At 46.4% G+C, this 13,054-nt stretch overlaps 1 protein-coding gene across 1 annotated transcript in view; it reads left to right on the plus strand.

The window, feature by feature from the left end:
• The window catches only part of CFAP69 (cilia and flagella associated protein 69), a 1,486,345-nt gene that overhangs the window by 1,179,116 nt on the left and 294,175 nt on the right, over nt 1-13,054 (plus strand). The window contains exon 16 of the mRNA XM_069648365.1: nt 5,742-5,823. Within this exon, the coding sequence (XP_069504466.1) occupies nt 5,742-5,823 (82 nt within the window). The remainder of the gene's footprint in view (nt 1-5,741; nt 5,824-13,054) is intronic.

Below are 13,054 nucleotides of genomic sequence, written 5' to 3' on the forward strand. Positions count from 1 at the left end.
CCCTCTTACAACTTCACCACAGCTGCCCCCACACGTTGTTCACCTGTTTCTGGACAAATTGAAGCTGATCTATCTGCCAAATATACTTCCCCTTCACTCAATGCATTTTCACTTATTTTGGGAATGCCGTCTCCTTCCCCCTCATACGTGGCACAATCGTGATTCTGCATGTCTTCTACTGTGTGGGACCTTGCTGTTGCTCTTACTGTTGCAGCCATATAGGGGATTATTCTTTTTCCATCTTTTGAGATCAATTGTCACAGATACAATACTTCTGCAAGGCAATATTGGAATTTGTTTTGGTCTACCCTGTACCCCTTATGGTCCAACAGGGTGAGTAGTTGGATGGAATCCTTCCTGCACATGTCTTCTCCCTCACTACATATTAGCAGATTATCCACTTACAGAACGATTGTGCTTTGAACAGCGATGTTGCCGCGGTCTTCATGCAATATTCTGTTGAAAATCCTAGGGCTTTCACAACTGACATCCTAGATAAGGGACCCTAGGAGTGCCCTATTCTTCCTTTTCATGTGGCATTGCATAGGAGAGTGAGTTCAAATTGGGAGACGCCAGAATTGATTCCGGCAGTCAATAAAAAATTAACATCAAAATACAGGGCGTCCAGTAGTGACCCCAGTTACTTGACGAAGCATCCCACTACTGAAAGTTTAGTGGTAGAAGCTGCCACATCAACCTCTAAACAGAACGCATACCCAACTATTCCCCCAGACAGAGATGACAAGCGTTACAACGCTTGGGCCAAGAGGGTTTTTTTCTCTGCAGGAAGTATTGCCCTAAAGTCCGCAAATGCTATGTGCACATTGGCCAGATTCACTCACACTATTTGAGAATGTGTAGCAATGGCGGCTGATCATATCCCCGAAGGGGAGGAAAGGGACTAGATTTTTAAATCTAGTTAAGGATGGGAAAGATGCAATGTGCGAATATCTCCGACAGTCTCGACACTGCTGACAGCATCAACAGGCCCATGGTTAAGAAAGTCTGATTTTGCTCCAGATGTGCAGTCCAGATTGCTTAATATGCCCTTTGATGGTACACATTTATTTGGTACCAAGGCTGACGAGAGCCTAGAGAAATGACAGACCTCTAAAGCAGCAGCAAAGTCACTTGGTGCTGCTATTAGATAGCCACAAAACCGCCCCACCGGGTCCTCTTGTTTCTACTCCTTAGTTGGAAGGGGCGGGGACTGTCAAATCAAAGAGGTTGGAAAAGATTTCCCAGTTATGGACGGGGAAGAGGTACTAGAACCGCATAGGCAGCGGATCCTGGGCATTGGAAACAGTTGACCAGCGTTACTGCGTTCCCTTTCTAAAAAAGCCTTAGTCATCCACAAGGGAACAGCTCTTTCAAAGTTGCAAATCCGCTCCTTATGGTTCTCCCCGTACTTTCTAATTCCAAAAAAGGACGGAGGATTAAGTCCCATCTTGGATTTAGGAGGCTTGAGCAAGTTCCTCATGAAGGACAAGTTCAAGATGGTTACCCTTTCTCAGATCCTTCCAGCCCTCCAGCTTCATGACTGGATGGTATCATTGGGCCTTCAGAATGCTTACTTTCATGTGCCAATCTATCACAAGCACAGGAGGTACCTGAGGTTCACTGTTGGCGGTTCTCATGATCAGTTTCGAGTTCTGCCATTTGGGCTGACCTCTGCACAAGGGCTTTCACCAAGTTAATGGCCCTGGTGGCAGCGAGTCTCAGGAAAGAGGGGGATTCACATCTACCCCTACCTGGACGATTGGCTGACCAGGGCATATTCCCCAGAACAGTCCCTGGAACATCTCAGCTCCACCTGTCACTCCCTTCACAGACTGGGCTTCTCCCTCAACTTCAAGAAGTCTCACATGATACCATCTGAAAAGTTCCTATTATTTGGAACTGTCCTAAATGCATCCCTGGGAAAAGCCTTGCCAACAGACGTGAGGGCTCAAGACATTCTGCAGATGGTCGCCAAATTCCAAAGTGCCCAGCATCTCCCGGGCTTTGACTTAGAGGGAGAGAGCGGGAGAGAGAGGGAGAGGGAGAGGGAGAAGGAGAGAGAGAGAGAGGGAGAGGGGGAGGGGGAAGGAGAGAGGGAGAGGGGGAGGGAGAGGGAGAGGGGGAGGGAGAGGGAGAGGGAGGGGGAGAGGAGAGGGGGAGTGAGAGGGGGAGGGAGAGGGGGAGGGAGATTCACACATGGTTTCTGAGAGGTTGAGATACAAGGATTGGAAACTCCCAGAAAAAGTAATGGAGATTGTTGCTGGCCTTCTGGCCGAAAACAAAAATTCCTTTTACCGCTGCCATTGGAACAAATTCTGCAGCTGGTGTAGGGATAAGAATGAAGATCCGTTTACGTGCAGTACACCTATGGTGTTATCATTCTTATTACACCTGGTTCACCCGGGGCTCCGGTTTGGCACAATCAAGGGGTATCTTGCAGCGCTCTCCATTCTTAAGCGCTCCTCTGAATAAGTATCTTTCTTCAAGATTCCCCTTGTGATGCAGTTCTTAAAAAGACTGACAAATACATTTCCCCCAGTCCCATTCCAAGTCCCAACTTGGGACCTCAACCTAGTATTGAGATTTCTAATGTGTGCTCCTTTTGAGCCTATCCATACCTGCCTTTTAAGGTTACTAACCTTAAAGACCATCCTTTTAGTGGCCATTACATCAGCCCGAAGGGTGTGAACTTCAGGCCTTGTCCTGCAATCCTACTTATACAATCTTCCATAAGGATAAGGTAGTCCTTAAGGTGAAACCAACCTTTTTGACTAAGATTGTGTCTGAGTTCCATTTAACTCAGAAGATAATTGTAGCTTCATTTTATCCTGCTCCTCCTCATTCTGGAAAAGAAGAGGAGAGATTACACAGACTTGATCCAAGGCGTACACTGATATTTTACATCTCCAGGATGTCTAAGATAAGACACGATGACCAATATTTTGTAGGTTACACGGGCCACAAGTTGGCTATGGCAATTTCAAAACAAACCTGGTTAAGATGGATTATTTTGAAAATAACTGAATGCTACAGGTTAACGGGAAAAGATCCTCCTAAGGTCTTAGAGATCATTCAACCAGAGCCATGCCTACCTCCTCTGCATTACAGAGGGGTGGCCCAATTACAGATATTTGTGCGGCTGCCACATGGTCCTCTGTACACACCTTTACCAAACATTATAATCTGGACTCTTCCTCAAACCGAGAAGGTTTATTTGGAAAGGCAGTGCTACCTTATGTGCACACAAACCTATGAAGGAACTCATAAATTATTATGAGCCTGAAAAATCAGACTCCCTCCTCCAGGAATACTTACACTGCTTTGGGAGTTTATCATAAAATGAGGAATACGTGGGACAATCCATTCGAAGAACAAGTTACTTACCCATGGTAACGTTCTTCTGACTGGATGTTCCTCCCACGTATTCCTCATCGCCCCTCCCAACGTGCCCTGCAGTATCATTTTTCAAGTGATTGCAGTCTTCGCTCTTTCAGCAGAAGTAACTGTCTGGTGTGGGTTATCCCATACTTGCTTTAAAAACCGAACTGAAGCCAACGGTCACTGTGCGCGCTTTATACCATCGATGACGTCGACAGGCCTTTGAGGGACATCGAGTTGACCAACATTGAAGTGCAGCGCCCTCTGCTGGAAATAATTTCTGAAGCGGCTGAAGCTGGATATGGAAATATCATAAAAAGAGGAATATGTGGGCGGAATATCCAGTTGAAAGAACAGTACCATGGGTAAGTAACTTTTTCTTCTCTGTTATCATCCCCCCGTCTGTGGAACTCACTTCCCCTGACATCAAGGGATACCTCCCTTTTACTATTTAGGAAACTGCTTAACACCCATCTCTTTGAATAACAGTATTATGTTATTTTCACGTTCTTCCCTGGCTGCTCTTTTTATTCCATGGTACAATTGGCACCCAGATGCTGTTTTTTCTGCTTTAGCGCTCTACAAATTCGAATTCAAATTCAAATTCAAATTGAAATGTCTTGACGGCAGCTCATCTAGCCAAAAACATAGAATATCCTAGCACCTGCCTTGAGCAGATAGATTGCGGGCTGCCATGAGCGGGAGTCTGCCAGGAAGTTCTGGAGGTGATCTCCCAATGGCAGACTCCTCGGATGGAAATATTTGCTTCCAGTGTGAACAGGAATTGCAAGTTGTTCTTCTCCAGGGAATGTCCTCAGCGTTGAGCTCTGGGGAATGCACTGGCGTGCCGAATGGACTTTCAACCTCCTCAGTGTTATCGCTGATACCTGATCTGCTCGCTTTCAGGAGGCTACGCCTGTTCAGGTCCATGTTGATTCTGATCGCTCCAGACAGTGCTCGGATTTGCTGGACATGGACATCTCTCTCTGCCCTCTCTGGCATATTCCGGTCAGAAGGGTGAGATCGCCATCGGAACCTCAGCAGCCTAAACCTTCATACTTGCCTTCTAAGTTTCTGAGATGCATTGAGTGCGGTTTGTCGGATGATATCCTGGCTGTGCTCCTCTATGCTCTGAGGCTGGCTAATAAGTCGTTTTATGCTGGCATGTGGAATACATTCTCACTTAGTTCCAGGAGAGGGATCTAGACCTTTTACTTGTCCTACATCCTCTGCATTGGATTTTCTTTCTTTGGCCTGGTCAGGTCTGTAGAATTGCGCTGGAGATAGAATATCATGGATGAAGAATCTGTGGGAGGAGCATCCATCATAAAGAACATTACTGAGAGGTAGGTCATTTTGTTCTTTTGTGAAACTCTCCATATCCTCTTGCTTGTCTTTCAAATGTGGTAAGAAAATATTTAGAATAATACCATCAGGACAGCCTTTGCCACGTGAAATACCTTACTGTGATCCTCCAGTGCTACAATCTGGTCAGGCCCTTAATGTTGGCTACCCTGAGCCGTTTACACATTATACCGATTAGTTACAAGTTGTCTGGTGAGATTATGTATAATGCTTAACCCCCTTCACCTTAATTTCAAGTATGTAAAATACCTATTGAGATTCCAAATAGGTTTGAAAATAAACCTGTTTCCTGTTAATGAAGACATGCAGTGTGATACCTCTCCTAAGGCTCTTTCACCACATTGAGCACGACTGCATGAACTGGAACCTTCTCCTGCCAACAGTGCATGTAGCATAATTCTGATTAAGCCACAGAATGCAAGCTTTTCCTCTGATTACAAACGTTTTCTTTGCAAAGCACAGAGATGGATCAGATTCCTTATGCATGGGGTGAAAGGCACATGAACCTGGGATTTGTCCATGTTTCCATGCCTTTCACCGCATTGATGTGATAAACCCATGCAGACGCCAGAGATCTGCAATTGCAAACATAGAGGCTCCATTGATTCCAACAAATTGTGCCTGCTTGTGCAAAATAAGCAGAATCTTTTGGGATCCTGCTCATATGCCGGGATCACACTGTCACTGTCAACATTGTGTGGAGTTCCTGCATATAGATAACTCTGTGAAAGCAGTTCCACATGGGAAACTAGAATGTGATGGACCTCCTCAAGCACATATGTTGGATTTAGCGAATGCAGAGGGAAAGTGCGCAAAGCCTTTTTCTTTGCTTTTCCTCCTCATCCCCGCTCATCATAATTGGTCAAAGCAGCAAGATCACCATGTTAAAAAACTCAAGTTCATAAATAACGATACGGCTAGAACCAAGGTGATGAGTCTTTATTTTTGAAATACAGAGAAGTATGTTAACAGTGTTTTTATATTTATTTTTGTTTCAGGTGCTGTGTCATAGGTTGCTACACTGCAGAAGACTACTTTCTTGAAAAGGAAGGCCTGTTTGTCCTCCTGGATTTACTGTCAGTATGTATATACTATCAATTAAATGCTACAGACTTTAAAGTATGTGTACAATTGATTATTTGACCTTAACATATCTAGGGTCTATTTTCGTAGGTTTGGTTTCTGCAGGTGCAGTTTCCCCGAGTCTGAGAAGAACCTCAGTACTCCAATGTCACTTGGGAGCCACACTGGGGCTCCTAGGTATTTTCTTATTTATTTATATATAGTGCAACTTTAGCTATTTTGAGTGTTGGCAAAGTATGTAGTCTCTACAAGTGAGACTATTTTCATGACACTCTTTCAGAATTCTCTAACTCATGGGTGTCAGTATGGGTGCAGGTTTATTTGCATATTATATGGGCGTGGTTTCAGTGGCACACACTGATCAGGCGTTGGGCCTCTCCAAACCTTTGAGTATCATTGTTGGTGCAGCTTTTTTTATTTGCAGTGTCGAGGAGCAGCTTCAATGTCACAGGGTGGTCAGGTCTTTCTGCAAATATTTGGTGTCAATCTATGTGCAAGTGTATTCGTCTCCGAAATATCAAGGGTGGTTTTAAAGACACAGATTGCCATGCTTTTCATTGACTCCTGAGAATCAGTGCTAGTTGAAGTTTGGTCATTTGCTCCTTACCCGGGGGGTAGTTTCCATGAAATACTGTGACAGCTGAACAAAGAGACGATCTGATTCGTAGTATTTGGCACTCTAGATGAGGGTGTGTGCAACGAGACTATGTTCCTCTCTTTGTATAGTCAAGTGTGGAGGTGCTGTGGGTAAATACTGTGAGGGTATGAGATAGTAGGAAGTGAGGTAGCATGGAGGAATGTTTTGTAACTGTAGGAGGTGGAATAAGTGGAGATGTGGAGGGGGTAAGTGGGAACGGAAATGGTAGAGGGTTGCATAGTGATAGAGATGTAGGTTATATTAGAGTTGTGAGGGAGATAGTGACACTGTGAGAGAGGAGGGTGGAGATGATGTGGTGGAGTAGATGGGGAATTAAGGTGTGTCTTTTGTTGTGAAAGTTATAAGGCGAAGCATAGGACATAATTCAGTGGAGTGTAATGTGGTCGCTAGAGGGTTTAGTTGGCCAGAGTTGAAGGGAGGCATGATGGTGTCATTGATGAGAACATGGGGCGGGTTGGGAAATGATACAAGTGGAGTGTTAGACACATTAGTGAGGTGTGGTAGAATGTTAGCCAGCTTTATGGTAGTGGAGGCAAATAGGGGATATGATAGTACAGGGAATTTGGAGGTGATGGTGCATATGAGGTGACCTTTTGCATCAGAAACGACTGAGGAGCTTGAAATGAAGTTGGAATGAGGATAGGTGTGATAGTGGAGTGAGTATTGATCAAGGATTAATCAAGAGGTTGGGGAGCAAAAAGGATTGGGAAGTGTAGTGGAAAGATGGAAATGTTGGCAAAAAGGCAGAGGGAATGCTGTGGTGGAGAATGTTGTTGAAGGCTGGGGAATCTGTGAGAGAAAAATAATGCAGTTTATTTGTCTTACGAACAGGAAAGCTTTTTTCAAAGATTATCCTCCAATACCTATGGTAGACCCCATGTTGACAAGGTCTTCCATGTGAAAGGTACAACGTTTTGAGTGTTTGTAAAAGTCTTAATGCTGCGTGAGTTATCTTAACCATAATAATGAGCCTTTGTGCACAGGAATTTTATGCCCTGCCTACAAAAAACAAAAGCGTCCTCTAGTCCTCAGGAACAGCAGAAGATCTGTTACAGAATGGTAATAGATTAGCCCACTGTGGGCCTCTTCTGAGATGGCGACCTTCCCTATGAAATACCACCCTGTCCAAGCTAATGAGATACGGACGGGATACAAGTTCAGCTGGAAGAGCAAAATACCACCAGGTATTCACCAGTCTGAAAAGAAATGGAAGACAGTTTTAGTACAAGAGCAGTGTGGAAATAAAATAATCACATCAAGAGAGACTAACCTGAATTAGCTGGTAATCTACTTTAAAATTGAAAGATAGAAGTAGGTGGTAGAAACTCTTTTTAGTGATGTTTTCCGATGGGAATCTGGCATAGGAGTAGTAGCACAAGAAGTAGGAGGTTTGAATTGAGGTCAGGTAAAAGGGAAGCGTAGCTAATATAGTTAGTAAGGAACTGATTTACCGTATGGAACAAGGGCGCGCTAATGGGAACAGACGTGCAATGGAAAACAGCAATGCGTTGAAAGCACTCTGAATTTAAAAGAACAATTAATCAGATGAGGGACAATCCAGTAGGAATCCATTTAAACCAAATGTGTCAAAGAACCAGGTAAGTATCAGCAAACAGTACAATAATGTAATCCAGAATGCAGGGTCGTATTACCATAGCCGAGGTCAGAAACACAGGAGGATAAATCAGATCAAAGGCAAGTCAGCAGAAAAGCAGGAGTCGGTAACCAGGCTGCAAAACAGAGAGCAAAAGCGAAGCAAGGAACTAGCTTTAATCAGAAGCGCTTGCATATTGAAATTTGAGCCCTACTTCCGGTCTAGATGTGTTCCCGGATGATGTGGGTGTGTGCGCGACGCTCGTGTGTGTCGCAAAGACATGGAAACAGAAGTGGAACGCGAATGGAAAGGAAGGCTGAGCCGTCTGAGGCTGTGACGTTCTTGGAGGCGACATGGAAACTGCCAGGAGCCCCGCAGAAGGACCGCGGACCTCCTGCGCCTCAGAAAACGACAGCGATGAAGGCTGGAAGGTGGAGCAGTAACAGGCACCGAAAGACAAACCCTCAACGTCAACGGTTGTTGACAAAGTCTTTACACCACAACCTCGGTCCGAATTTTTCGAGACCACGACCGGTATCTTCAATGATCACGATGCTGATGACCAAGATGTCGACCCGATGTTCTTGGGTTCCGGTGGGGTTGTCTATTTTTGATGACCAAGGTAACCTTCTACAACTAGGACAGGGCCTCCAAGATGCCAGTGGTCTGGACCCTTTACCTGACCTAGAGTTTCAGCAGTCCAAGTCCTATCTTCACAATGTAACTAAATACAAGGCTCTGGTAGAAAGGGTTATTGACACCGTGGGATTGCACTCAACAGTGGTACCCCCCCCAAGGTTATGACCTTGCCGACATCCTAGAGGACGGTCTTGCCACTGAACGGAATATGCCTCTGAACCCGGCCATTGCCGATCCTTTGACAGCTCTATGGCAAACCCCATGTTCCATTCCGCCGGTCAGCTCCATCATTTCCGGGATGTACAGGCTGGCTAGAGGAGACCCCTCATAACTCTCCTCTCACCCTTCCTCAGAGGGTCTTGTTATACAAGCCGCTATGGTCTCTTCAAGACGTACATCATCTACATCCACTCTGCCCCCAGACAGAGAAGTAAAAAAGTAGATGCCTTGGCAAAGAAGGCATTCACTTCGGGTAGCATGGCTCTCAAAGCTACCAATGTGGCAAGCAGTTTTGCCAAATACTCCTTCAGTCTATGGACAGTGGTGGAAAATGCTGCCCAATATGTCCCGGAAGGAGAGATGCGTGAGGACTTCCTACAGCTAGTGGAGGATGGGAAGAAAGTAGCCAAGCAGTCGCTGCAAACGGGCCTGGACATTGCCGACTATGTGGCCCGGTCTATGGCTTTGGCCATAACGCTGAGAAGGCAGGCCTACTTGAAGACCTCTGGTTTTTTCCCTAATGTCAAAGTAAAATGTTTGGACATGCCTTTTGAAGGTGATCTTCTTTTCGGCCACGCAGCTGATGATTCCTTAGAAAAGTTAATGGAATCGAAACTTGCTGCCAAATCCTTAGGCCTAGCTGCGCAGCTTGCCAAACCTGCTTTTAGCTTTGCCTCTAGTGCACAGGGCTACATGAGATATGCTCCCTATGGCAGAAGAGTACAGCTCCCACCGGCCAGGCAAGGGCAGAAGCATTTCTGGCACTCTGAAAGGGGCAGAGGTGCTTCTAGAGGTCAACAGGCTGTGTCAGGAGCAGCTCATCCTCTAAAGCCGCTTTGATTTCTCCTATCACAGCACACTGGTTGGAGGACAGTTGACTGAGCACTTGCTCCACTGGCAGGGAATTACTTCTGATGCCTTGACCTTAAAGCTCATTAAATGGGGTGATTGTCTACCTTTTCTAAGAAAGCCACCAGATAGACCACCTCCAATCCAACCAGGACAGGAGCTCCAGGAAGAACTGAGAGCACTGTTGCTGAAGGGTGCTGTAGAAGAGGTGCCCCCTGAGCAGATAGGATCGGGTTGGGATTCTTGGTATTTCCTAGTGCCCAAGAAGGGAGAAGGTCTCCCTCAGGGCCTTGAACAAGATCCTGAGGAAAGACGAATTCAGGATGGTGATGTTGAGAGATTCTCCACGCTCTCAAACCTAAGGACTGGCTGGTGTCCATAGACCTACAGGACGCCTATTTCCATGTGCCAATCCATCCAAAGCACAGGAAGTTCCTAAGGTTCACCAAAGGCGATATGCACTATCAGTTGAAGGTGTTTACCTTTGGTCTTACCTCCGTCCAAAGGGTCTTCACCAACAAACTCATGGCGGTTGTTGCGGCTCACCTCAGGAGATCCAGAGTCCATGTATTTCTATATCTGGACGACTGGCTGCTCCAAGAGAAGTCTTTAGTGCAGGTCCTGTCCCATGCAGGACACCTGCTTGCTGCTGCACTGGCTGGGCTTCTCCCTAAACTTAAAGAAGCTCCCACAGGACACCAGTCCAATGGCTTCAGTTCATCGGAGCAGTCCTAGATACCCATGTGAGGAAGGCATTTCCCCCCGAGGAGAGAGTAGTCAGCTTGACGCAGGTGGTGGATTTATTACAGAAAGATGTCACTCTACCAGCGGCTTCCATCCTTTGCCTCCTAAGCCTCATGGCTTCCTGCATTTTTCTAGTGCCAGAGACAAGGTAGCGCATGAGATTGCTGCAATGGTTACTGAGAGATCAGTGGTCTCCGTTCCTCGGCTCTATCTCGGATCTCCTGTGTCTACAGTGCCTGCGTGTGTGGTCAAGGACCTGTCCTGGTGGGCGGACCGCAGGTTTTTTGGCGGGGCTACCCTTCGGGCCGCCTTGGCCTCAGACCCAACTGATAATGCATGCGTCCTTGAAGGGTTGGGTCGCTTACTGCAAGTATTGTCTGGACAACAATAGAAGCCAGGTGGCACATAAGCAGGCTCGAGTTATGTGCTATCAGGCTAGCCCTGAAAGCATTTGCCCCCTCTCTGCAGGAAATGCATGTCCTCGTTCTGACCGACAACACAGTGGTGATGCACTACCTCAACAAGCAAGGTGGTGTGCACTCCTGCCCCCTCTGCACAGAGGCGATGATGCTTTGGTTCTGTTTCCTGGAGAACAGGATCTCGGTCTCTACAGTTAATCTGGCCGGCACAGAGAACAACTTAGTGGATGCTCTGAGAAGGCAGAGCACGGTCTCACACGAGTGGGAAGTGTGCCATGAAGTCCTACAGGAGGTCTTCATTCTCTGGGGTACTCCACCAGTGCATCTGTTCGCAACAGAGTCCAACAGGAAATGCAAACTGTTCTGCTTGAGGGAATTCCCAGCGAACGGTGCACTGAGGTACGCGTTTCTGGTGGATTGGAACTTCCCTCTCCTTTCCGCATTCGCTCCGATTCCCGTCATTCCATGGGTTCGCCAGAGGTTGAAGAGGTTTCGAGCGACCATGATCTTGATCACCCCGGACTGGAGAACATGGTACTCAGACCTTTGGGATCTGTCCACCTCACCGGTTGCCTCAGCGTCCAGATCTCCTAACCCAGTCGGAAAGCCGGATACTCCATCCAACCCCGGAATCCATCAACCTACATGCGTGGCTCTTGAGAGGATGAAATATGATGACTGGGTCCTCTCTGAGGAAGTACTTGAGGTGTTGATGGCTGCACGCAGACAGTGTACAAGATTCTTGTACGAGTGCAGATGGAGAGGATTTGAGGCGTGGTTCAGGGAATGTGAGATTGACCCCATCTCTTGCCCCACCGCTGCAGTGATGAGTTCCTTCTGTCACTGACCTCTGTAGGCCTTCAGGTCACCATGGTCAAAGGATATTTGGCCGCATTGTCTGTGTTCAAGAGATCCCCGGATCAAGGTTCATTTTTTAAGATCCTGGTAATGGCACAATTCCTGAATGGCCTTGTAAATAAGTTTCCGTCAACTCCCTTTGTTGTCCGGATCTTAATCTGGTTCTTACATTTCTGATGGTGGCTCCTTTTGAGTCTATGCACTTTTGTCCTTTACGGCTTCTCTCGTGGAAAACAGCCTTTTTGGTGGCTATAACATCCGCTAGGCGGGTTAGTGAACTACAGGCTTTTATGCTGTAAGCCACCCTTTCTGTGTTTTTTCCAGGAGAAAGTTTCTCTCGCGGTAAGGCCTTTCACTTGTCTCAGTCTATTGACCTTCCACTCTTTTATCCGCCTCCGCATCCTTCTAAGCAGGAAGAACGATTATATCGTCTAGATCCTAAGAGGGCATCAGTTTCTATATCACCAGGATAGCTGATTTCAGGAGAGCAGACCAGCTCTTCGTGTCTTTTTCCTTAGCCTGTAAGGGCTTGCCATAACGAAGCAGACTTTATCCCGTTGGATCATTCTCTGCATTGACGAATGTTCCCAGGCTACTGGGAAAGAATTGCCAGTTGGCACCAAGGCCCATTCCACAATGGGGGGGGGGCTTAGGAGTTTAAGAGCTTAGGACTCTTCAGTTTTAAAGAAAAAGTTCAACTTGTCAAGAAGTCCCTTTCTCTTGTTTACAGTTCCTTTCACACGCAACCTTCTCATGCGGTAATATCAGAGTCTATCGAAAACATTAGGTTCTTGGCTCATCCTAAGCGTGACCACTCTGATCTTTGGTTCTTTTCTGTATTTTACTTGCTTTTCTACTATCCGTTCCACTTCCAGGTGCTTCCTGCACCCCTTCTTTATTGTCTACTTTGTTCTGCTCACTTGCACCTTCTTTGCCTTGATTTCTCTTGGCTTGCCATGCCCCTGATACCTTCCGTTTGGGGTCACTTTCTCTTCACTGTGCCTCTTGCACATTCATTTCTTTGCTTTCATGCACCCTTGCACCTGTCTTTCCTTGAAACAAAACTGGCTTCCTTTTGGCTGTGGCATGCTTGTGTTTCAAGTATTTATTTTTTCTTTTTTGTTGCATGGGTTCCAGACCCTTTTAACTGTCTCATGTATGCGGGTCCTGGACCCCTCTGGCTTTCTCATGTAATTTGGCTTCTCACTACAAGTCCCACAATGCCCCGCTCCCTATGGACAATAGTGG

This window comes from Ambystoma mexicanum, chromosome 2q, assembly GCF_040938575.1.
Source record: "Ambystoma mexicanum isolate Mex_15411 chromosome 2q, UKY_AmexF1_1, whole genome shotgun sequence".
Lineage (NCBI taxonomy): Eukaryota > Metazoa > Chordata > Amphibia > Caudata > Ambystomatidae > Ambystoma > Ambystoma mexicanum.